At 35.5% G+C, this 26,557-nt stretch overlaps 1 protein-coding gene across 5 annotated transcripts in view; it reads right to left on the minus strand.

The window, feature by feature from the left end:
- LOC105437706 (nesprin-1) overlaps positions 1 to 26,557 on the minus strand; it is a 120,259-nt gene that overhangs the window by 7,138 nt on the left and 86,564 nt on the right. For all 5 annotated transcript variants that reach the window (XM_030999734.1, XM_030999736.1, XM_030999735.1 and 2 more), the window contains 20 exons: positions 19,328 to 19,440; positions 18,702 to 18,909; positions 18,120 to 18,320; positions 16,577 to 16,699; positions 15,703 to 15,823; positions 14,267 to 14,472; positions 13,717 to 13,859; positions 12,407 to 12,593; positions 11,670 to 11,975; positions 10,890 to 11,216; positions 10,305 to 10,628; positions 9,769 to 10,089; positions 8,105 to 8,431; positions 6,002 to 6,150; positions 4,271 to 4,457; positions 3,371 to 3,679; positions 2,202 to 2,528; positions 1,255 to 1,563; positions 609 to 851; positions 89 to 211 (listed from right to left, as the gene is read on the minus strand). In XM_030999734.1, coding sequence (XP_030855594.1) covers positions 89 to 211; positions 609 to 851; positions 1,255 to 1,563; positions 2,202 to 2,528; positions 3,371 to 3,679; positions 4,271 to 4,457; positions 6,002 to 6,150; positions 8,105 to 8,431; positions 9,769 to 10,089; positions 10,305 to 10,628; positions 10,890 to 11,216; positions 11,670 to 11,975; positions 12,407 to 12,593; positions 13,717 to 13,859; positions 14,267 to 14,472; positions 15,703 to 15,823; positions 16,577 to 16,699; positions 18,120 to 18,320; positions 18,702 to 18,909; positions 19,328 to 19,440 — 4,554 coding nt within the window. The remainder of the gene's footprint in view (positions 1 to 88; positions 212 to 608; positions 852 to 1,254; positions 1,564 to 2,201; positions 2,529 to 3,370; positions 3,680 to 4,270; positions 4,458 to 6,001; positions 6,151 to 8,104; positions 8,432 to 9,768; positions 10,090 to 10,304; positions 10,629 to 10,889; positions 11,217 to 11,669; positions 11,976 to 12,406; positions 12,594 to 13,716; positions 13,860 to 14,266; positions 14,473 to 15,702; positions 15,824 to 16,576; positions 16,700 to 18,119; positions 18,321 to 18,701; positions 18,910 to 19,327; positions 19,441 to 26,557) is intronic.

The following is a 26,557-nucleotide window of genomic DNA, read 5'->3' on the forward strand; positions in this document are numbered from 1 at the left end:
AAGATCCTCTGCCAAAGAAGCATATATACCATTCTAACCAGCTTTTTTACAATCAATTTTAATATCAATAGTTTATGATAATATTTACCTCATGTTGTGCTAATTGTTTCTGGAGTTGCTCCATACTTGTAGGTTCTACTGGGGATGCCATTGTATCTTGTGCTGTCTGGAGCTGAGCTTCTAATAATTCCAATTGCTTCTCATATGCCTCCTGTATGAGAACATTAAAAACATAATGTCATTTTAAACACATATTGAGCCTTTTTTAATATTAAGAAGAAAACCCAGTTTTCTTAGGCTCAAAAATAAAACATGGGAAATAAAAAACTGTCTATGGCACTAATTGCGTTCAAGATTTATTTCAATAAAACACACACAAAAAATGAGAGAATACTGTTGATGAGGCCTCATGAAGTCGCAATTAAAATCCCTTTGATTTTTTTTTAAAATTTAACGTGCAAGAATGAGACAAAGTAATCATCTATTCTAATTTGTCTGGATTTAGATATGTACATGTACAATTGCCTTAACTGAAAGAACCCATTTGCATAGTCAACATCAAAACAAGGAGTTTTTTTTTTTTGGGGGGGGGGGGGGGGCTCACTGACCTGTTGTACAAGAGATTTCTGTAGGACTTCACCATGTTGTATGGCAACATCATTTATCCGGGAGATGTCTTCCTGTAAGCTCATCAACTGAGGATCTTTGACCCCCTTCTCAATGATATCATCCTCATCATCATCTCCATCTAGCTCACTTGTTTGATCAGCAGAGATGGGGGCCAGGAGTTTGTGGGCATCATTCAGGTCTGCTAGGTGCTTACTGGCAGCTTCTAACTTCTCAAGAACCTCCTAAGATTTACAAATAAATGGCACAAATGAATTCTCAAAATAATATCGAAAATGGCCAACGCCTTTAATAGAATTATTTATATCCTGCAAATTTGTGATCTTGTGATCAAAGTGGAGATATGCAATAAATTCTGATCCTATCAAATGTTATTAAATACAAGCCAGGTTATTCTCCTGTTCATTAGTCTATTAAAGGATCTTAAATGCAATCAGAAGTGAGATCTATTTAACCCTCAAAAGGATTGGTTATTTCTCTCAGCAATGGTAGGGCGGATTCCACCACCCAGGATCTCAACACGATCTACAGCACATGCATGTCCAATTTCCTGTATTTCAATTGGACCAATTTTCTACAAATAGTTTTAATCTGAAAAATCTTTAAATGTCAGTTACAATACAATACCTTCTGATTTTCAAGCTGTTGATTGAGAGTCATTTGATCCATGTCTGGTGAGAGCATCATATCCTTGGCATCGGCTATCCTTTGGAACAGATCCATGAGACCACCCTGATAGTTCTGCCATCTCCTTGTCTCATCCTCCAAGGTGTCCTTGCGTTCCTGGGCGGTACTAAGCATATCCTGGAAGTCTTTTTTCAGGTCATCTGCTTTTTCCTGGTGGATAGGGTCCTTCAGCACTTTGGCAAGAGCTGGACCAGAAGACATCAAGGCCTCTACACTTTCAATAGTGTCTGGGACATCTTCCAGTAATGCCTACATTTTGGCAGAAAAGAATAATAGTAATAATCTATGCACATTCTCCACTTCCTGGGGAGCATTCCAGCCAGGCGTCATTTTTACAATCTAACTTAATCTAATTTAATCATCTAACCACATTTACTGTCGCATCCTACCGGGTACCCATTTAATACCTGGGTGGAGAGTGGCAAATGTAGATCAATGTCTTGCCAAAGGACATACGTGCCGCCACCATGGACCTTGTGATCCACAGTCTGGTCACATATCCACTAGACCTCGACCCCTCAACAACACAAATTTAGGATTTTATTCTACTTCTGCAGTAGTATTAGTGGAATAATCAACAAGATAATTAACCTGATGAACCACTCCAGATGACATTTTAAGACGAATATTGTACTGGTATGTATACTTTCTGCTGTTGTTTTTTAGCATATATAGAATTTAAACTCAAAGAAGCAATCATGAAGTGTTTTATTGTACTTATACAGGCAATCTGTCAATGACTATCAACAAAATCAAATAAAATTAAATATTCCTGTAAAATGGAAGAGCTATGCTAATAACATCAACTAATAGCTAGAGTAAATGGGTTTAACATTTGAATAAAATGTAAACCACAGGATTGAAAAGGCAAGGGTAGATTCACTAACCCTGTGTTCCTGCAGTTGACGCAAGACCGTAGGCATATTACCCAGGCTCAAGGTAGGCTTCACCGTATCAACTCCTTGATCAAGCCACCTTTCCACTGCTTCCTTGGCACTTTGGTGCTGTTTCCACGGCTCCATGGCTTTGATCAGTTCATCAGTCATCTGGTCAGTGGTGTGAATGACCTCTGCTAGATTGGTCTGAAGGGATGCAATGGTAGTGATGATGGCACTGCGTTCGTCTGGTCTGTTGGTCTGGTCTGTCAGTTGCTGGGCGACGTACTGAACAGAGTGCATGACTAACTGAGCTGACTCCAACGAGTCCTGTAAATTCTGCCAATAGTGATCAACACAGAAATTCATTTCATATATGTCCTAATTTCTTTCAAAGAAAAACCAGACCCCTTCATTCCATGTCTGGTGAAACTGAGTTCCAGCTGTAGCAGTAGACTGCTGTCAGTGTTAATAAAAAAGCACTGTTTTCATAATCTGTCCTATATTTATTTTTCAGAGAAGAGCCGGACTCTGTCATTAAAGCATCTACATAAAGACCTCCAAACTAGGATTTCAATAAAGATTTAGCAGATAGTCTGATCAAATACATAGAATATTCTTTATGATTCTTGATCATTACACTAATGACCGCTAAATTACATTTTATAATATCAAATTATATCACTTATTCAAGATAACACAAACTGACACACAAATAATAATAATGATAATAATAATATTCTACTTTTATATAGCGCCCAATACATTGATACAACAATGTGCCTAAGCGCTTTACAGATATATTATTTACCTAGTCATCTGATTCAGGCTTACCAGCACACAATGTATGCACATTTTCCACTCCCTGGGGATCATTCCAGCCAGTCGCCTTTTTACAAGTGCACACTTGCTCATCCAACCACATGAAATTTTGCATCCTATCGGGCACCCATTTAACACCTGGGTGGAGAGTGGCAAGTGCAGGTAAATATCTTGCCAAAAGATATTAGAGCCGTGTCGGGATTCAAACCCTTGACCTTCGCATCTCCAGTCAAGCGCCTTAAACCACTCGACCACAACACTCCTGATATAGGAGAAATATAATAAAGCAAATGTTCGCTGAGATACTGTGATGAAGTGGATGAAAGCAGTTACTCTACAAGAATAGAAAGAGCAATTACCTCATGTTCCTTTTTAGCATCTGGCACATCAAAGATATGTTTGTTCAACAGCTCCTTTGCTTTGTCTACAGCTTGCTCTGTATTGCAAGTCTGTTGCTGGAATAAACACCTCATCTTCTTGGCCTCATTTAATTCCTGGATGGTGGAGTCTAGCTGGTTGTTCAGCTTTGATTTCTGTGATCGGAGATCTTCAAGTTTCTCTGAGATGCTAGATGGAGGCACTGAGTTAAGGTCTTTGTACTTCTGATGCTGCTCATTACACAACTCCTCTATGTGATCTAATTTGGGCAGGAGCTCTGACTTCACAGCCTTAAGTAAACAAGGAACATGTGTTAAATACATAAAGACTATTTCCTAGGCAACTTAATTCTTTTATAATAACGTGATAATAATCATTCCAAAGGGTAATGGGAATGACTTTGAAAGTGCTCCTCAGGTCAAGACTATACCCAATTTTAAATAAAATTACACCATTGTTAAATGGTTGTAAATAGATTACTTTAGAGAAAGAACCTTGCTCTTTTTCATATTGAATGTTTATTTTAAAAAAATATGTTTGTGATGTTTTTGTGGAAGTCTTTGCTAATATGTTTTGCAGGTATGATCCTTAAAACAAACAAAAACATAAACAAAACACATGTCAGGGATGCCAGCTAGAATTGATCAGAGGGCCTGAAAATCACCTAGAATGAGCTAGTTTGTACACAAAACAGCCTAAACTATGGCCTGAAAATAACTTGCCAGGGCCTGAATTCAGGCAATTGCCTGAAAACTGGCATCCCTGACATGTACATGTTAGACATTTTTTGTTTAACACCGTAATTACATATATATATATATATCACTAGCTACAGCACAGGTAGCTATTTTCATTATGCATTCAAGACAAACGGATCTTACTTCAAGTTGATTTATTCTCTCTTCTGCATCTGAAACAAGGGGTCCAATACTAGCAGTTTGTTCTTCCAGAGTTTCTCTGCCTTGAATAAAATCGGCTAATGATTCATCTGCCTCTGTTTCAAATGCTGCCCTCTCTGATAGTTCTTTCTCTATGTTGTCTTTAAGTCTAGCTGCAGAGTCATGTAACCTGTCAAATAGAAATAGTTACAAATGTTCAATTCAATTCAATTCATTTTATTCATTTCCATTTTCAATAAAAACAATACAAAGGTATATACAATTATAAGCATTTGCAATATATAAGAAAATGAAAATAGGGAACTAAAAAATAAGGCCAAATGGCCTTGTGGAGGCATAGTTCCCCGAACAGTAGTTAAGAGGATTACATATACAAACAAAACTAAAAAAGAAACATACATGACAAAACATGACAGGGACATCGTTCATGGCAGGTAATACAAGTGGAAAAAAATCATAGGTTCGAAAACAGTTATATGTAATGCTGTATAATAAGAATATGGGTACTAGAATTAATGATATTTCGATATAAGATGCTGCTTTAATTTTCTTTTAAATAATGTTAAAGACTTGCATGAGGATATTTCGGGAGGAATAGAGTTCCAAATAACAGGAAAATTGTTTCTTACAGATTTCAAATACATATTTGTCTTAGCTGGCCAAAAATGAAAAGAGTCTCACCCACGAGTATTATAATTATGAACATCATTATTTAAAGTGAACATTTTAGACATATTTTGCGGTAGTATATTTTGAAAATAAAAGAATCCAAGCAGGGCAATTGAGTAAATATATACGTCAAATATATTCAGTGTTTTCAATTTCATAAACAGCGGTGCAGAGTGAGTACAATAGTGACAGCCTAAGCATATCCTAAGGGCTTTCTTTTGTAGTTTAAATAATTTATCCAATTTTGTGTGATTACTAACCCCATACAACAATACAATAATTTAAATGTGACATCATAAATGCATTATATAACAGTATCAAAGAGGATGCAGGAATTGTATCTTTCAATCTATAGAGTATACCAATACATTTAGAAACTTTACCTATTAAATAATCTATGTGTGTATCCCAACGCATATTACTACTTATAAGTACACCAAGGAAATTAACAGTATCAATCTTAAGTAACGGAATATTATCAATTTTTAGAGTGAGACCACTTAATGTATTGGCTATTTTACAAGTCTTATTATGGAATGTTACACAATTTGTTTTACTAAGGTTTATCAATAGTCTATTTGATTTAAACCAGAAAGAAATCTTTTCTAATTCATCGTTTATATTACTTTTTAAATCAACAATATTTTGCTGCGTATAAATTAAAGTACATAGCTTTGACATATATATATTTATCTCATATTCATTCCTCAGAGTGAGGCGCGATAGCTCAGTCGGTAGAGCAGTGGTCTCGTGATCCGGTGACCCGGGTTTGAAACCAAGGCGATGCGCTAGTGCCCTTTGGTAAGGCATTAATCCTCACTACCAGGTCCCTCGAAGAGTACCTAAAGCTGTAGGCCGTCTGGTTGCTTACTTACAAGCATTTATGCTTTCTTAGCAGTCAGGTAAAATAACCATCACATTGATCTACATATATCATTCTTTCATGGTTTAGATTGAAGATGCATTCTAAATTATCAATTTTTCTTCACCACACCACTAAGAATAGTATAAGAAGCACCTTAATTTGAAGCATCTTTGTCTTACTTGTGATATCTATTCACTGACTCCTGTGTGTCTTTCTTCACTGGATGAGTTTCATCAGACTGGCCCAGCACACTCTCAAGTAACTCGTTTGATGCAACTGTTACCCTTGATGGTAGAGTCTCACCATTATCCAAAATTTCCTTGGCAGCCTGAATCAATAGATAAAGTATATTGCTTGTTAAGCCTTCTCGTCATGAATAAGCGACCAAAAGTACAAGCTTCAGTAAGAGTAAAACTCAGATCTCAAGTTTTTGCATGCACATCAATGATGGAGTTAAAAACATATAGATATCACCATTGCCACAAGTTATTTCTATCTTCATGTACAGTTTCATATGGTATTGCCTTCATGCATTTTAATCCTTAGCTTGCTAGTTTTTTAACAGTGAACTAAGACTAGCATTTAGCTACAGAAGAAACAAGATGGATCTTCGAAAAGGATGCCTCCGCCATAGAGCGATTTTACAAACCAGATGCAATTCTAAAAATTCAAGTTTGATTGTAATCCATTAACAGGTTCTCAGAATATTGTGATTACAAGCTATTTTTCATATACATGTATGACCTTTGACATTTGACCTCATTATCCCAAAATCTAATCAGTTCATTGGCTCTGCAAGATACATACATGTCTTGAGTTTGATGGTAATCCATCAATCGATTCTAATTTTAATGTGATCACAAGCCATTTTGCATACATAATGAGCCCTGTGACCTTTGACCTCTTGACCCCAAAATCTAATCAGTTGATTGGCTCTGCAAGATACATGCATGACCCAAGTATGGCGGTAATCCATCAATCAGTTCTTGAGGTAACGTGATCACAAGGACGGGAAGTAAGGACAACCCAAAAACATAATACTATGTTGCGGAGGCATATAAACAGAGACATAAATGAAAATCTACATGCAGAATACTTTGAACAAGCAGATATTTTTCCCATTAATATACTTTTGTGGATAACAAGAACAAATACATTTTTACAAATTGTTTGCGCAATAATTCAAACAAGCATTGTCAGCCCATTTTCGCATGTTTTAAATTTGAAACCATACAATTGTTAAAATTTCTGAAAAAGAATGGTTTTGTAAAAGCTTTTACAATTTCCATTAGTTGAGTATCAATTCACATTTCATCAAATGTCCCATTTGCAGGCCCCAAAAATGAAAAGGTTAAATTTCAACAGCATTTGAAAGATAATACTAATTTAGAACTTCCCTAAAAAAAAGTGGGGCTTGAAAATGTCTTTAACCCTTACTGTACTGGGGGGGGGGGGCCTGGGAGGCCCCCCCCCCTCAACATTTTCGGAGATTGCGCCGCAACCGCTAGGAATTTTGAATTGTCGTTTAATAATGGAACCTCATGAATTTGAAATGAAGGAAACATCTATTCAATACATTTTCAACATTCTTCACAAGTCTACAGACAAATATGTAGAGTTTTCTGTAAAATGCATAAAATTTGCATTTTGCATAATAATGACAAAAATTTGCATATTAAGATAAAACTAATAACACTATCTTGTTCCTTCGTAAATATCTACAAACATGCAAATTTTCGTGTTCATCGGACTTTCGACGGCCGAGATCATAGGGGGGGGGGGCCTCCCCCAGTCATGAGGTGCTCAAAATTGCCCAGTACAGTAAGGGTTAAGTGGGAAAATAACGACTATTAGTTGTTGAATTGACTATAGAGCCAGTAAGTAATAGTCTAATTTTCAGACTATTGTACCGAAAGGTCGTACCTTTTATGCTGCGCAAAGATTCAATCAGTTTAATATTGGCCATTACAAGAAGTGGGTTATTGATGTAGACACATGCTCATGTACCCTTTACAGCTCATTTTATGTATGTTCACTCAATAGTGTCTGACAGTGAAGTCTAGCAAGTAAACGGGTTTCCTTGCATAACTTGAATATTAGGACACTGCTAACGTTTAAATTTCACAGATAGGACATCCATGACATATTCAAAATTCCTGCAAAGTTCTACAGAATTTGATGTTGGCTGCAAAAGGGACATAGTACCTTTAACATGTATGTATTTTAATAATGAAGCACAAATACATATAATCAAATGATCAAAATGTGGACAGGAGGCATACCTTCACAGATGAAAGTTTTCCTTGGAGATCATTGATATCAGCTCCAAGTGAGACCGATACAGGCATTGCATCCTCCGCCTGACCTAGTACCTCTAGCAATTCTTGTCTCCTGTCATTGTAGTCTATCCAGACCTGTTCCTGGTCCTCAACCCTGGTCCTGTCACTCTCTACCTGTAGCTGCAGGGAATCAAAGAGGTCCTCCACAGATTGGATCAAGGAGGATACTGACTCCCGACCAGTAGGATTCCCCTCCTCCAGGATTGGTTGGGAGTAGGAATGCAGGAGCTTCAGCTGAGTCTCTTGAGATTGTAAAATGTTTTCAATCTCCTAGAAAGTGACAGTGGAATAATCAAAGATTGGAGAGGGGGAAAAAAGCATTACCATACATATTTGATTCAATCATTTATTACCAAAATCATTGTCACATAGATACACAACAAGTAAACAATGTTATATCGACATCTTTTGGTTAAAAAAAACTGACAATATAGTATATCAATGATCCAGGTTAAAGATACTATGTCCCTTTTGCAGCCAACTTCAAATTATGTAGAGCGTTGCAGGGATTATGAATATGTCATGTATATCCTATCTGTGAATAAGTGTAAAATGTAAACATAAAGAAGTGTCCTAGTATTCAAATTATCCAGGGAAACCTGTTTACCTTCTAGACTTCACTGTCAGACACTATTGAGTGACTGACCGACATCTTTTTTTTCTTTTGTAATAACATACAATAATGAGCTGTAACAGGTACATGAGCATTTGTCTACATCAATAACCTACTACGGTACTTGTAATGGCCAAATTTTAACTGATTTAATCTTTGTGTAGCACAAAACGTACGACCATTCGGTAAAAGGGTCTGAAAATCAGACTTACTTAAGCGATTGCAAGCGTAAATATTCATAAATGAATGGTACACGCCATTAAAACTAAAACAACAACAACACAACATGCAATCACGTAAGTCGATTCGACAACTAATGGTCATTATTTTCCCACTAAAAGACATTTTCAAGCCCTTTCGTTTTGAGGGAAGATCTAAATTAGTATTGTCTTCCAAATGCCATTGGAATTTAACCTTTTCATTTTTTGGGCTTGCAAATGGGACATAGTCAAATTATGGTATAGAGGGCGCTACACAAAATATTTTGTTGTGAGATAATGAAAAACTGAGTGTCAAATTTGAAGGAACATACAATTAAAAAGACAAAATCATCTTTGTTTCATCAAAATCGGTTTAGAGATGGCTGAAATATCCATAAAGTGGGGCTCCAATCACGTTTTAGGCCACCATGGACAAAACGAGACAACGCGGGGGGCGGAATGGACAAACGTGACAAATTTAGCCGTGATTGTCATGGATGCCGGGCCAGATTTTTTTTTAAAAATGCCACAGCAGTCCCGGTGCGGATGAGAAACCTAGTGAACGCAACAAAACGTGACAGTACATAATAAAAAAAACTTGGCAAGACCTAACAAAACTTGAATACATTAAAAATAATGGTCAAAACCCTACGGCGCACTACGTTTTGGGCAAACAGGGCTGCCATGGCCGCCGGGAACATACTGTAAACCTAGAAATAGGCACTTGGTAAAAGTAATGAAAAACGATGAGAATATTTTGTGCCAAATGTATTATTCTGAACAAACATACTTACCTTATTGAGTTGTTTATTATCCTGTGCTTGAGGTAAACTGGTTGGTGTTCCATACACTGCTCTCTCCTTGACAACATTTAAGGCCTTCTCCACATCATTCACTCCACTTAAAAGGTCCTGCCATTTTCCAAGAAATTTGTGCAGTTTTTCCTCATACTCCCTTGCTCCAAAATCCACAGATGAAAGCCTCGAGTTGAGATTGCTCAAATCAGCTTTCATCTCTTCTCGTACAGAGGGTGTCAGTGAAGAAGACAGGCGATCAGCAAGATCTACCAGGTCATCCATCTTGTTCTGGTACACTAGTTCCTGAGAGAAGAATTGCTGTTCAGGAAAATAATGTTTACAATTTTGGGTTATTCTACATAAAGTCTACGGGTGAGGTTGGTAGTGTGAGATTCATGACACCAAGGAATGAGTTGAGAATGAACTTTAAATATTCCATACTAATGTCAGAATATAAACATTGCTTCTTGTACTAAATTACAATGCATTCTTTCTTCTACTCTGTACTACATCATTTGATGTATTGAACATACCCTGTGCTGATGCAAATCCTGCTCTCCATGAGGATAATTGATTCCACCTTGAGCCTCTTTTAGCATTCCCTCTCCCTCCTCAAGCCATTTCTTGACCTCTGCCCTCTGACTCTGTAACTCTTCCCTCAGGTTGACAGCCTCTATCAGGTTGGTTACTCTGTTCCTGGAGGCCTGGAGAAGGTCTAGGTGAAGGGTGTCCAAGGTCTGAAGCTGATCCTGGAGCTTTGGAGTGATGGGTTCACCCAAGTCTGCAAACTTGGCATTGGCAGATATGATGAGGGCTTGGGCCTGCTCTAGAGTATGGTCCATCTTGGGTTGGTTGGTCTATATTACCAGGAACATAACAGTTTGTATTAAGGTACGGATATTATCATCATCTCAGCTCTGGTAATCTGCACATGATTACCTTCACCTGTTGATATCATTCATATTGTGCTTCTTTGGAAGAATACAACTTTGGAATGGGATGAGTACATGATGGATTCCCCAAACATAAAATAAATTGTCCATATTCTTTATTTTAATTGTATTTTCATTATTTCTGCATCTAATAGGCTCCTTAAGAGTAAAAGAAAGGTTTCTTACCTGATGTATACAGAGTGCCTCTTTAACTGGCTCCACCTCCAGCACAAAGATAACTGGCTCATTCACATCCTGGCTCCATCCTTTCAGCTCCTTTAAACACCTGTCCAGATCCTCCATCAAAGCCTCCTTGTCACTGAGTTTGCCTTCCAGTGACCTTTGTTTCTGCTCCAGATTGGCCTTGGCTGCCATCAGGTCAGAGGTCATCTTGTGGACAGTGGATTTCACTGTTCGTTGGTCAAGTTGATTGGCTGTCTTACATACTGCTTGGTACTGTTCCGGGAGTGAAGACATGACTTCTTCAAGGCAGGTGATTTCTTCAAGAGCAACCTGGAGAGAAAAGACAAATTACATCAAAGGAAATGATTAAGCAATTGCTACAGCTAATGCCATGATTACTTTCATGGCTTTTCCTTCCAATTTATACCGATGGCAATGAAACCCACCCAATTGATTCATTTATTGGTATGATTTAATATCAAAATCAAAGGGTGAGTGGACAGGCTGATAAATTAGAATATTTCCATATTATACAAATGCTTTTTCGTGCAATAGTCTTAGTAAATGAATCACACCTGACCGCGCATGACCAATCATTTGATTAGGATCTAGGAGTGAGTTGCATAAATATGCATATTTAATATGAAGGTGTTTTAGGGACATGATTGTACAGCTTGGACATATATTAAGATAAAATTTAACACATCTTTTGTCTTACAATTGTCTGAGATCTTATAGTAATATTTTAGTATATATTTCACATATTTCATCAATATGAGATACCTTGCATTTGCGAAGCTTAGTTTCCATATCCAGACCAAGTTGTTCTCTTGCAGGTTCTTCATTGTGATAATGCTCTAGACATTCCTGTATCTTGGTCATGCCATCTTCATACCCTTTCCTTGCATCCTGTGCATCTAATGAACTTTTGGTTTGGGTCTCTAATGCCTTCTTAAGTTCTTCGTTGAGTTGGTCGAGTCTGGCAATGTCTTGAACATGTGTCACCTGACCTTCTTTAGTCATGTGATCATATCCATCATTAAGTTTATTGAAAGGGGCCTGCAGGCAGTCAAGTTTGGCTTGAAGGTCCTTTATGTGATCAAATAATAACAGAAACAAAAATATCTAAGATTCCCTTTCAATGATTTTAAAATTGTAGCTTGGATATAGTTCAAGATGATAGTAGGAGGAGTGGGGGACTTTTCTGTACATTACAACCAAACTACAATTAAACTATTTTGGGTCCATGTGTTTTGATATGTTTTATTGAGGCAGTGGTGGGGTAGGTATAAACATCGGCATTGCCGTACTGTAATAGTAAGCATAACGAATGTGAATAACTAAAGCAAAGTGCAAAATATGTCTTTGAGTACTTCAGACAACAATACCGCAGCAATCAAATTAATAAGTACCATCTCCACATATAAATGACAGTTATTATCTTCCCAGGTCCCGATTAAAATAGATAAACCCCACTAATAAATGTAGAGCATTTACAAACACTATTTAAGGTGTGATACCTTGCATGTAGAGATTCGATGAGAGGCATCAACTGATGAAAGCCCTATGGGCTGATCAAGCTGGTCTACAGATGATTTCAAGTCCTGGAACTGTGCGTCACATTGACTAAGATCAGCCTCGAATGCCACTCTGTCATTGTAAGCTTTAGTTAGTCTAGCATACTTCTCACCAGTAGTATCCACAGTCCTGTTAGACAAATAATAAATATAAAAAGTATGGTTCTAGTATAGTTTAATTCTTACCTGACTTTAACAGAAAAAAATCAAGAGGTGATCTGCAGGATCTGCTGCAGATCACCTAATTAATCCCATTTGACCTCAAAGGTTGGAATTTCCTTGGTAGCAATTTTCCCATGGGAGTCGCCATTTAGATTAAAATAGTGATGTCAGAGTCATACAACTAGTGAGATACCCACTGACCTGTATTCTAGTTAAAATGAAGGATCTCACAATGGTTTCCAAATCATGAAGCTTTTTTGTTATGTATTCATAAGAATAGATGTTCTCTCATAACTTATGGGACAAGCTATTAGGTTCTAATGTTTTAAACAACTGGGCAGATTCTTTTGTTAAACAATATTTAGCATGCATAAATTGTTGATTGGTCATACAAACCTCCACTAATTGTTCAAAAGAGTGACAATGACATTCGTTTATCTGCTCAAAGGAATCCCCTGATTCAGATGCCAATGTAACAAGATGGCTGTTGTTTGGGTGTATAATACCTAGACATTATGCAACACCCTATCCACTTTATGCAGGTCAAAAGACCTGTACTACTCTAACACCACTGTTTTGATAAAAATGACAGCTCCCATAGGAAAATGGCTAGCAAGGAAACTGCAAACTTTAAAGAGATTGTTTTCCTTCCAATGTAATCAAATAGGAGTAATTTCAAGATAGTTTTAACTGGCTCGCAGTTTAGTTTTTAAACAGATTTTCAGGTAAAGTTTCTTGGGTTTCATTCTCCTTAATCTTTGCAGTTTGCGAAAGTTTCATGAAAATGGCCCTTAACGACAATTTGCGAATTATTCATGACAAAAAAAAATTTAGTTTTACAAATAAATGTACATAAAATATGCAAGAATTGATACTGCATTACTGCACTATTTACTTACACAAAGGTTTTAGATAAATGTCTAGGGATTAATGAAATATGCTGGCAATTGAATGGCATGTACAAATCTTTTACAAACATTTTCAACAAGATCAACAAAATTTAGTTCACAAAATTATTACAGTATTACAGAGAACTAAGTTCATATTCAGTGTATCCTCTCATTTGTAATTACAGCATAATACAGTCTTACCTATTGAATAAGGCTTGGATATTGTCAAGTTTGTAAGTGATCTGTTGCTTTTCATCCTCTCCCAATCTCTGTGCAAGACTCTCTCCATCTCTCATGAGATTCATTAGTAGAGGCTTGTGAGAAACAGAGCTGTCATTCACATTCTACAATAATGAAATGAAATATATGAGCTTATTGAATATGATCCAGATTACATACTTGACTAGAAAAAGTATAAGTACATTAGAAATATACAAATTCAACATTAACCATCTAAATCAATTGGTATGATAAACTTGTCATGAGAAACTGATATTTTCACCATTGGCACAGACAATGACTGATCATCTTTTTCACAGCTCTATGAAAACTACAAGTTTTCCTTACAAGTATCCAACAAAAGAAATAACATTTAGTAATATCATTATCATTGATAACGTGGGACAAGTTAATGTTTCCAAAATCAACTATCAGTAAATTTTATTTTAGACTATAGTAACAGAATAAACAATTACACAGAAGATTCTTCAATCAATTCACATACAGAATGGAAAAGAATGTGATACCATACCTTATGTTGAGAGATCTGATTGTGAATATCATTGAGTGAACATTGGAGAGTGATTGGCTGAGAAATAACTGACTGCTGTTCATCTAGCCAAGTCTTCATCTGTTTCATCTGATGTTCTAATTCCTTGACCCTAGTCAGACTGTCTGACATCAACTCAAATCTAGACACAGCTGCCTTCTCAGCTCTCTGGAAAGTCTTCTCTAAATCTGAGGAAATAAAACAAAGGTGTAACATGCAGCTATGATATATATCACTTTATTAATTATTCAACAATTAAATGATAGAGTGTAATGATATTATGATACTGAGAGCAGACAATACAAGGACAAAAACACATTATGAAAACCCCAGGCCCTGATCAGATCACTGGTCCTCACAGAGCAGATAACACGAAAAGTAATTTCGATTTCAACAGTACATATTGATAGATATGAATTATACAGAATGTTATAATGTAATTAGAACAAATTCCTGATTCTTTTGTACAGTTAGTCTGCTTTAACCAGGGTGTGTCAAACTTCTAATTCCGAAAATGTCTCGAAACTCTCCTCTTTGACCATGATCAACAACTTATTTGATAATAGCGCTGTGAAACAACAGTTAGTTTGTAAGAGTGCTATAGAAATGACTTTATTGTATCCTACTGTATTGTATTCTACTGTATACATGTAGTTGATTCAGCATGTGCAGTACTTCAAAACATTGTACCGTAGTTGCCGGCGATAAGGCAGCAATGCCGCATAAGCCGTACCCCCGACTTTGACATTTTATAGAGGGAAAAAAAAAAAGAGAAAAAATAAATAAATAAAAAATAATTGTAATTTTCTAGTAGAACACTCTATTTTTTTTACAAACTGATACCAAATTCATCAATATTCTTATAAATTTACAAGAAGTTTACCTAAAAAGTGATTGTAATTTAGTAGCAGATCTTCATCGATTTTTAAGCTAGTACTGTATCGCATGCAGATTTGGTATCCTACAATACCCCTACCACGATGTGCGGTGTAATCCGGAATTGCGTTTTCAACCTGCGAGGTTGCGTTGTGGAACATCTGCTAGCTCTGTAAGTAACGGTCTGACCCTTCTTTTACTTTTTTGGCGATGCAATGGTACGGACTTAGATCTAGATCTATCGGCAGATTTTTATTGGAAAAATAAGTTATGCTTTTTTTTTTCGTCTTCATGTCAACTATGCATCATAAAATTGTCGGTAAGTTGTGTGAGTTATTCTAGAATTGTCCTGTACCATCGTCTAGTCATCCTACCGTTCATAATCCCATATGTTCAAATGGATGTGCTGTTTTTACCGCTGAATTTTGTTGTTGTAGCGTAAAGGCCGCACCCCGACTTTTTGATATTTTTTCTTCCAAAAACACTGCGGCCTTATAGCCGGAAAATACGGTAATCATATATAACAGCAGAATGCATCTCACCTATGACTTTCTTCTGGACATCTTGGCTATCTTTCTCCCCAGCTCTTTGGCAGATGGGTTGACTACTGACTGACAACCATCGGACCTTGGAGTTATAGCTCTTCACCTGGTCTTGTAGTGCCTGTAAGATAAATACATTCTCTAAATCAAGTCAGTGATTAAATTGAAAATTTTGAAAAGCCTAAGGGCTGTTTTATAATGAGCCAATAGACAGGAAGCATGTTAATAATTTCCTAACAGTACATGTAGGAATAATAAGAAATGATACTTATACAGGACACTCACAAAATAGTACCCATTACATGTGCTTCAATAACGTTTACAAGAAAAGGGGCTGAATAGAAAATAAACTTCTAAAATTTAGAAATTCTTTGAACAACGACATTAGGCATGCAAAGCAAAAACATTTGTATAAGAAATTCCATACTTTAAAAAATGATATAAAAGAGACTTGGAAATATTTGAATGAAATCTTAAAGCAAAAAAGCAAAACAATAGTCCTGATTATATTATTAAAGATAATATAAAGATAACCAATAAACTTGAAATGTCAAAGGAATTTAATGAATATTCAGTACAATCGGCAGTTCTAGTGGGAATCAGTCGATACCTTTGCTGAGAACAGATTTTAAACATTTTCTCACAGGCAATTATATTAATTCTCTATTTCTTAAACATGTAACTGAATCAGAAATAATTGATTGTGCTAAAGAATTGAAAGTGGGTAAAAGTGTGGGATACGATAATATAGATCCAACATTTGTATTTTGTATTGTATGTATGTATTTTATTCTATGTATCTCCCTATGTTCTGCATTTGTGGAGAAATAAATTGAACTTGAAAAAAAAAGTAAGATTGAGAAATTGTTCTTACCTTTGATTCAAAGACTTGCTGTACTTGGTCTGGTATATCCAGCTTGGGAACTACTGAATCACTGAGATCTTCTTCTTTGATTTCTAGTCCTTTCAAGCACTCAGAATAGTACTTCCAGAATTCCTGCAGAAGAATAAATATAGATTGACAATATATATTACAATATGTTTACAAGGTTTATATCAACCCCTGTTAAATTGTCTGTGCTGCAAGAGGAAGCACATTGAGTTTGGTCATAAATATTAAATAGGACAAGTTGCATATTTCATTGCATAAGAAGTTTCTTTCAGAGTCAAAACTCTGATTGTGAGCTGAGGGGAATGCTTATTTACAATTCGCACTTCTTAATGCATCTAAAAAATTGTTGTCTGTGCCATGGAAGTAAATGGAGAGAAAGAGTAGAACCTACAAGAAACCTGTCTGCAATTACACTGTATGAGTAAAAAATAATATGCTCACTGTAGAGAGTCCAAGAGTTACTACTACTACTACTACTACTACAAACTACTACTACTACTACTACTACTACTAATACCACTACTTCTACTACTACCACGACTAACAATAATATTCTGGGTATACACATTGCTTAATACATCATCAGTACCTGTAAAATCTTTCAAGATACAGTCAAACTTGTCCATAGCGACCACCCAAGGAAAGACACAAATAGTGGCCCTTGTAGACAGGTATGCATTGGCGGCCATTTTGATTTTGAATAATCAAATAACAGCACTCGCAAGGCCTCTGCCAGTGGGCAAACAATTCTCTGTGGCTTTATTAAGGCACAGTTGGATGTAAACAAAGCGGAGAGCCGATCGATAAATCTAACAAACGCAAGTTTATTTTTAGGTGTTTGTAAATTAAATAAACAAAGAGTGGTACGGTTTTTACTCAAAATAAAACTACGAAATGATTTCTCTCTTAGAAATTGTCTGATATTTTATTTTTAATGCATATCAAAAAAAAATTAAAGAAATTATATGAACGAGCTTAAAAATTTGATTGACAGACAGGCCGCGCTCACTCACCTTGCCTATTGTAGGCTAGCTAGGCCAGCGGTGCCTGTACGTGCATGACGAACAAGTGAATCATCGATTGCGAAGTTAACTACATGAAATCTCACAGGGGAATTTAAGTGGTCGTTATGGACAGGTGGTCGTTACAGACAGGTGGTCGTTACAGACAGGTGTCGTTAACACAGGTTTGATTGTATATCATTACCCATTCATTGGATTCAGGCTTGCCCACACAAAATGTACGCACATTCTCCACTTCTTGGGGAGCATTAAAGCCAATTAATGCCAAATATTATGCAATCATTTATTATCAAACACTGTTTTTGACCAAGAATGGCTACATTTTTCTTCCTGCAGTTCAAACAGACATTCAATGTGAAGATCTTTTTTTATATATTATACTTCATGGCAATTTTAATGATGAAACTAGGTTTAAGTTAATACTCAAGTCTTGAAAATCAAATTATGACAGTTGCTTAAAAACATGGTGGCACAGAAAAGGTCAATTTTGCTTCTTGTCATACCTTCCTCTCATTTACACATGTCTGTAATTCATCATGAGTAGTAGTGACAGTATGTTCAAATTTGCTGAGTTGCTTGTCAATCTGCTGCAGATCATGTCGTACTCTCTGTCTCTCCATGGGACTTAATTCATCACATAGTGACTCCTCCTCACTCACAGCCTTGAACGTGGCTCGACGGCCTGCTAACTCCATGTTCAACCCCTGCATATAAAGCATGTGAATGTTAGTCGAGAACTACATTCAGTGGAATATTTTAGTACTCTCTATGTTTGGAATGATGAAAGAAGTAAAACAAAATAAATGGAAACCAGAGGTTCTGACTCTATGTTTGAATTAATGATATTCAGACAACAAAAATAAATTCTCATGTTTCCTCTGCTTTGTTAAGCTCATAAAAGGAATTCCTGACCTGTATTAAATACCTATTTATGATGGAAACCTATGACCTTAATAGTCTTTCCTGCAGTTTCCTCAAATGGGTTTTTCATCTTAGAGAACGCATGAAAGAGTCTCGCTAGACAGAAAATTTCACTGATGACATTCCCAGTATTCCTTTATTCAATGACTAAGATGATTATGTACCTGTATTTCTTGTAGAACCTTTGCAACCTCCTCTGTGTAAGGGCTGATAGTGGTTGGTTTGATGACTTTGGCCTGACATTGGTCTAACCAGAGGTGGAACTGATGAGCTTTCTCCAGCAAGGAATTAAAGTCCGATTCCAAACCTTCTAGCATGGTTTGTGTGCGCTGGATATGCATCTCACTGCCTTGCCATTCCTCACGGATCTCACTATTGATAGATTGATTGATATTCATTTATTTTCCATCATCACTTTTATATCACACATATATGAATGTTTAACATGACATACAGCTTGAACTGTCATCCTCGTCATAAGTAAAATGTTCATACAATAAATTTACGTACATTAACAATGCATGGGGGGAAACGAAACAAAACAAATGTCAAAGAAAAGGTTGAGTTCCGGCAAAGATGAACAAATCTGGTAAGAGCAATGTGTGAGCTTTTTCAATCTACTTATACCAATGTGGAAGAATATTGTAGGATGAATGTACAATGCAGAGGATTGCTCTTGGAGTGCTCTCATAGTGCAAATATGACTAGAATTGGTTCACTACTTCTGATCCCATTCTGATACCACATAAGTGAAGAGAGAGAGAGAGAGAAAGAGATGAATAATACTTACTTGAGATGTTTTCTGAGGGACTCTTCATCCAGAGAGCTAACCATCCTTCCAACCTCTCTGCTGGCTTCATCAACCTCATCAACATGTCTTCTCCTCTCTTCCATGGACAACCTCTGTTGGTGCGAGAGAAGAGAGAGAGAAGAGAGAGAGAGAGAGATGAAATTAAGAGATAAGAAAGAGAGAAGGGATGGAGAGATGAGAGAGAGTATGATTAAAAGATAAGATATAAAATAGTAACGTCCTTCTATGCCCTGATAGAAATTAGTATCAAGTGATTTAACATTTTAATTCAACTGTGTATCAAATTCAATTGTATCAAATTTAATTTAAAAATTCTTTATCCAATATGGGCATATGATTTACATCATGTTAGTTCACTACATGATCACAACACAAGACATGCTGTAAGGGATGCATTGTGTGTACCCAAATTTAGGACGGACACTTATAAAAATAGTCCTCTAATTTCTGGAATTAGAGTATGGAACCAACTTAAAAGTCCTGTCAAAATTTCACCTACTTTGAACAGTTTTTAACACGCTCTAAAAGCCCAGTTATCTGTAGATGACGTGTAAGTGAACTTTTGGTGGTTTCGTGCAAAGGTAACCATTTTTTTTTTCCTATTTGCAAATTATGAAATTTGGTTGACATGGTTATCGTTATATCATGTATTCATACATGTAATGTATCCATTTTCAGCTATCTTGTAAACAACCTAAGTGTATTAGTTAAAGAGCAATTGAATGTAAATATGTATATAACAATTTTGGTATCCCGTGCGTTAAGCTTTATCAGATTATTAAATGAACGTTTTTAAAAATTGTATTTAATTTGAAAATTCCATTTACCTATTTCTTGTAAATGATCAAGGATGATTCGTGAATGATCATTTATTTCAAGGGGTTACCAATTAATTTGTATTTTACCTTTTTATATGCTTGTGTATTTATCTATTTTGTTTTTTATGCTGTTATTTGTTTTTATTATTACCAAACAGGGCCTCATGGAAGACCACCAAATTGGTGATATGTGCCACCCTGTATAAATATCACAAATAAATAAATAAATAAAATAAATGGTATAAGATGTATCAAGAACCCATTTCACATCACCATTCTAACTGTTACACACTGGGATATATACATGACACGTAACTCTGAATCTAACATTAGCATGTAACTCTCATTACATTTAAAGATTAAACAGAACACCTTTCTTTTTTACATATACGTTCATGTTAAAAATAAGGTTCGTTATAATTTGTTCCCAAATACAAATTTACAAAGCTATGATATAATGTCATACTTTTCTTCATAGCCTTTTCTTTACACTTGAATAAACAAATCAACAAAAAATCAATGTGAGATCACGTCATCTACAGTACTGCATCTTTCCTTGGTTAACTCTTCAAACGATATCAATAGGACTAAACTGAGGTATACCAATCCGGTGTAATTACTGTGATAATCCTTTCATTCAATGGCTACTTGTTATTTGTAACTGTGAACAGTTACTTCAGGAAGGGGTGTTGAGAGAAAAGATCTATCTAATCGTGGGAAATTAGTAGTACATTTGATAAGCATTCTTCCAAATTGTTGTTTCATGTAATATTTTTGATATCCTCTGCAAGCATGACATAATATTAGACAAACAATAAAGCCAAATTTCAAGCGATTATATAGTCTCATACACATATATACATATGATCTTTTCATCATCTACAGATGATTCATAGTAAATACAGTGTAGGTTTTGAATACAAGTAATCTATATCACTGTACTCAGGACTTAAATGTAGTTTATCAACCCATTCTTAAATAAAGCTTAAAAACTTCTGATAATATTCATCAATAACCTCTGTGTGTTTCATATTGAAGCCAAAAATAATTTTAAAAATAATATAATTCCTTCAGACTTCACATGCCATCTTTTCAAGACAGCTGCTGTAAGCACAAATAATACCAAAAAAGCCATTACAGAAATTGATGTACATGTATTTTGGCGAAAGCCATCATAGATAAATTTCCAAATTGTGGCAACACAAAGGGAAATTGTGTAACAGGTAACATAAAAGAACGGAATGAAATAAATTATAGTTAGTTAATTACTTGACAGGCTTTCACTACCATATACAAATGCATTTAAGTAGGTACATTTTATGTACTACTAACCCTGAATTTAACATCACTCTTTGATAAACTACTACTCCTGAGTTGGCCAAGACTTCTCCTGGATGATGGTCTACCACACTGATCTACAAGAGGCTTGACTGTATAATCCACATTATTATTCCCAAGATCTTCCATGGAGGGGGATGTCCCCTCTCCATGGGACTGCTCTGACCCCATTGCACTGTGGAGTCTGTCCCTACGACCACTGCAGCAGTGATACCGTAGCATCTAATACTACCGGCAGTGTCAACAAGATGATTTAACCATAACAGCGCGCTTTCTCCTCTATTCATCTCTCTCTCTAGGACAACAGGGAATCTAGAGATTCTTTGTAGAGGCTGCTATTGTTTGTTCATCCAGTTAGAAGCAAGAGAGAGGATGCAAATAGGAGATTCCTGAGCCTGGATATCTGCCATGAAGGGACAGAGAAAGTCAACAAAGCAGGGACAGGGCTGAGGTATTGAATGAAAGTGCCCTCAGAAGGCGGCATATTGATTAGTACTTTGTCTAAATTTATGTTATTGATTCTCCATGTCTTTTCTGACAATGAAAACGATTTTCAAGTGTCCTGGCAGGGCACATTCCATTCTATTAACACTTTGGTTGCCTTTTTTACTCTCTGCACAAAAAAGTATGCACTATTTGACGGGAGGATTGCTTCGTGCAACACATTGGCATGGCAAAATAATCTTGAATCCTTTGGTATAATCAATCCCATGATAAATACAGTATGGACCTGGGAGGCAATTTATGTGGCATATAAATAGCCTTCTACAATAATAATTCATTGGTGTCTCATACTCCTTTTTCTAATATTGGAAAAATAATTGCTCACTTTTCATATGTTAAGAGATCTTTCTGGATATTTCTGTTTTCATTTGGCTAAAATAGCTCTCTCTCTCTCTCTCTCTCTCTCTCTCTCCCCCTCCCCCTCTCTCTCTCTCTCCCTCCCTCCATCCCTTCTACTCCCTCCCTCCCTCTTTGTCTTTACTAAAATATTCAAATTTATGGATGTTTTTTTCCTGGGGACCTAGTCATGAGTTATCCCATTAGCTTGTTATTAATGAATGAACTACAATACTTGTAGCTATGTCAGGCAAGCTTTGGACATGCTTTTGGGTTGTCAAGAACAAACTTTGTCTAAAAAGTATGCATAAAATGTGAACATGTTGGTAAACCAGTCTATTGTACAGACAGTAATATAGGGGCACATGTATTAGGGTCTAGTTTATACATCCTAAGAGTGTGGATCTGATGCTTATTAATGGTTTGAGTATCAGCTGTAGCACTAGTGTTCTCTGGAAAGAAGTTAATCTACATTTTCCATTCTTGACCCAGGTGTAGTAAATGTGTAAAGATGAGATCAAGTCATGTATTGCATGTACAATACAAAATATGACATAATAAATGTAAAAGAAAATATTACACTGACAGTATTCATTCTAATATTTTACTGCTCCCTGTGCTAAATAAAGGGCCAAAAGATACAAAAAAGAAAAATAAATAAAGGAGTACAAGGAGGATATGTGCAAGATGTTTAATTTGAATCTGAATTTGAATTTACAGTGCCAATCTTGAGAAGAAATATAAATTCATACACTTTCAGACAATCAGATGGAGAGAAAACTAGAAAAAAGCTGATGGAAATAGCAGAAAAGACTATCAAATTAAAACAAATATATTGCAACTAAATATATGTGTACAGGAAAGAACAAAAAAGAACTTGTGTTGTGTGACCTTTTGTTTTGAATGGCCTTTGAAAAGCTCTAAAGGCCTAAGCTCCCATTATCTCACTACATTGCCCTATTGATTGCACATCAAGTTAAGCTTTTGTGTGAATCTATCCATGGGTAAAACCTTGGATAAAGGTCTCATGTCCTCTTATTGTCTTATTACCTTAAGTTCTTGACCAATAAAAGTGCAATATTATGCTCTGGGTGAAAGTGTCATTATTCCGCTTATGTGGAAAAGAACACCTTTTATTAGATCAATGAGAATATTCAGCCTGAAGGCAAGTAGGCAATTAAAAGTAGTCTCATTACTCTACCTCAATGCAAACTAGATGGAACTTAGACTATACGCAATCAAAAATGATGCCTCCGCCATAGAGAAACATTTTTACTAACCAAAACAGAAGCAATTTTAAAAATTCAAGTCTGATTGTAATCTATTAACAGGTTCTCAGAATATCGTGATTACAAGCTTTTTCATATACATATATGACGAACCCGATTCAGAGAAGAACCAATTAACATTTAGGTGTGTACATTCATTTGGTAAAAATGATAAATATGTTAGCAATATGAACTGGGAGAGGAAAGTTGAAAAAAATTAATAATCTTAAGACGTGGACGACTGACCTGTTATGGAAAATAATAAATATAAAATGTTTGATAATCCCTCGGCTCGTTTATGTAGGCACAGCTGTCTCAATGCCTATTCATATATGCAAGGCTTTACATAGAACCATATATACATTTATATGGAATTCTAGACGTGAAAAAGTAAAAAGGAATGTTTGTATCAAATCAGAAAAGGAAGGGGGGGGGGCTTGGTATGGTTGATTTTATTTTGAAAGCTAATTCACTATTAAAGATTATCTTGGATATATAAGTTTTTCAATGCAGATGATGCAATGTGGAAGACATTGTTTTCATTTTGGACTGAAAGAGTTGGCGGGATGCTGTTATGTTTACAGTATAATTGTCATATTTAACACATGAAAATGATATGTAAAAATAGTAATATTGTAATTGATAATAAACCTCTGTATTTCCCGTCGTGGATAAAAGAAGGAATTTTCCAAATTAAACATGTTATAAATCAAGGTACATTGATAGATAACTCTCTATTCAATAAACAATTTGATGTAAAGAATCTCTTGTTTTTATTCAAAAAGTCAAAATTATGTGATGTGATGTGATGTGATGGTTAAAAAAAAGCATTCCCAAAATATTGGTCAAAAAATTTACATTTAAACAAAGCTTCAAGTCTAAATGAAACAATGTACCTTGAGACAACTTTAGATGTTATAAACACTGAATGTAATAAAGCGAAGAGTTACTATGATTTAATGCTAGAAAAGAAAAAAAAGAAAGTTGGATTCCATTTTTGGCAAAATATTTTAGACCTACCAGAAACATTTGTTTGGAAAGATGTATTTCAGTTCAAATTTAATAAGATAAGAGACAATAATATCAAACAATATAATTTCAAACTAATTCATAGGATACTGCCTTATAAAGACAATCTCTTAACATGGAAAACTGTGGAGTCTAACGAATGTGAAATTTGTCAAGAAAGAGAAACTATTCAGCATTTTATATTTCGTTGCAAGAAATCAACAGTTTTCTGGAAAATTATCTCAAGAATTATATATTTCATCTTTAAAATAGAAATTGAAATTGACATGAATATGTTATTGATTGGATATAAAATAAATAACAGAATATTTACTTTACTTAATTTTTTGATAAATTATGCACAACTGGTAGTATACAAAGATTACGTAAAGCGGAACTTTGGGGAAGTACCAACCAATCCAAAGAGGTTGATAAATGATTTTATTTCATCATTGAGATGTTATTTGAAATACAAAGAAAATATAATATACTTCGATAATGAAGAAGTTAAGAAAGTTTTAGAAATGTTATAATGATCATTTTAAGAGATTATGTTGATCTTGTATATAATTCATATGTTTCATTTTACTTGTTTTGTAAAAAGTCTATATGTATTTTGAAATGGAATTATAAAGTCCCTAAAATTGAATCAGTTCATTGGCTCTGCAAGATACATACATGTCCTGAGTTTTATAGTAATCTATTCGTCGGTTCTATTGACAATGTGTTCACGAGCTTTTTTTGCATACATAATGTTCCCCATGACCTTTGACCTCATGACCCCAAAATCTAATCAGTTCATTGGCTCTACAAGATACATGCATGACCCAAGTGTGGCAGTAATCCATTAATTGGTTCTTGAGATGAGCTATTTTTGCATACATAATGAGCTGTGACCTTTGACCTCGTGACCCAAAAATCTAATCAGTTCATTGGCTCTGCAAGATACATACATGACTCAAGTTTGGCGGGTTTGATCGGTTCTTGATATAATGTGATCACGAGCTATTTTTACATACATAATGAGCCGTGACCTTTGACCTCATGACCCAAAAATCTAATCAGTTCATTGGCTCTGCAAGATACATACAGTTTGAGTTTGAAGTTAATTATCCAAACAAAAGTACATCATCAATATAACAATGAAATGTGAATGGTTATCATTGAAAGGATAAATGGGACCAGAAAATAGCATTTAATGCTAATCGTGTCTGGTACCACTAACACACAAAAGTATCACAGCAATGAATGAGAATGTAATGAATAAATACATGTATGAATAACTATGAATACATACTTAAGCTACAAGCTATTCTACATCTAGGGTAAATATGTTTTGTGATTAAATACAAAGTTTTGGTATTTTACACTAAATAAAAGATAAAGAATTATATAACATAATATTTACAAAAAGACAAGAACCTTCCTTCAAAGTTAAAAACAATTATTCTATTAACATTTGTGATATTAGAGACTAAAGTTTGGCGGGAATCTATCAATCGGCTCTTGAGATAACGCAATCATGACAACGAGACATACGGACATAAGTACGGACGGACTGACAACCCGAAAGCATAATGCCTCTGGCTACTTTGGAGGCATAAAACATCGCTGCTAATTAGATGAGAATATTCAGCTTCTAAGGAGTTCAAAGAAAATTAAGTAGTTTCAGTGTATTCAACCTCAATGTGAAAAAGATCACCTCTTAATATATTACTGAGAATATTCAGTATCAAAGCAAGAAGGCGATGAAGGTTAAAAGTCTCAGTATCTTGCCTCAGAACAAAATGACACTGAAAGAAGTGTCAACATCAAGCCTTATAGCTGCAACAACAACCACATGAAAACAGGGGGTTTCTTTCAGAAGATCAACAAGACGATTCTCCTTATCTGGCCTTCAAATAACAAGGCGATGAAAGTAATATCATTATTCAGCT

The sequence above is a fragment of the Strongylocentrotus purpuratus genome, unplaced genomic scaffold (genome assembly GCF_000002235.5).
Source record: "Strongylocentrotus purpuratus isolate Spur 01 unplaced genomic scaffold, Spur_5.0 spur5_scaffold_5, whole genome shotgun sequence".
NCBI lineage: Eukaryota > Metazoa > Echinodermata > Echinoidea > Camarodonta > Strongylocentrotidae > Strongylocentrotus > Strongylocentrotus purpuratus.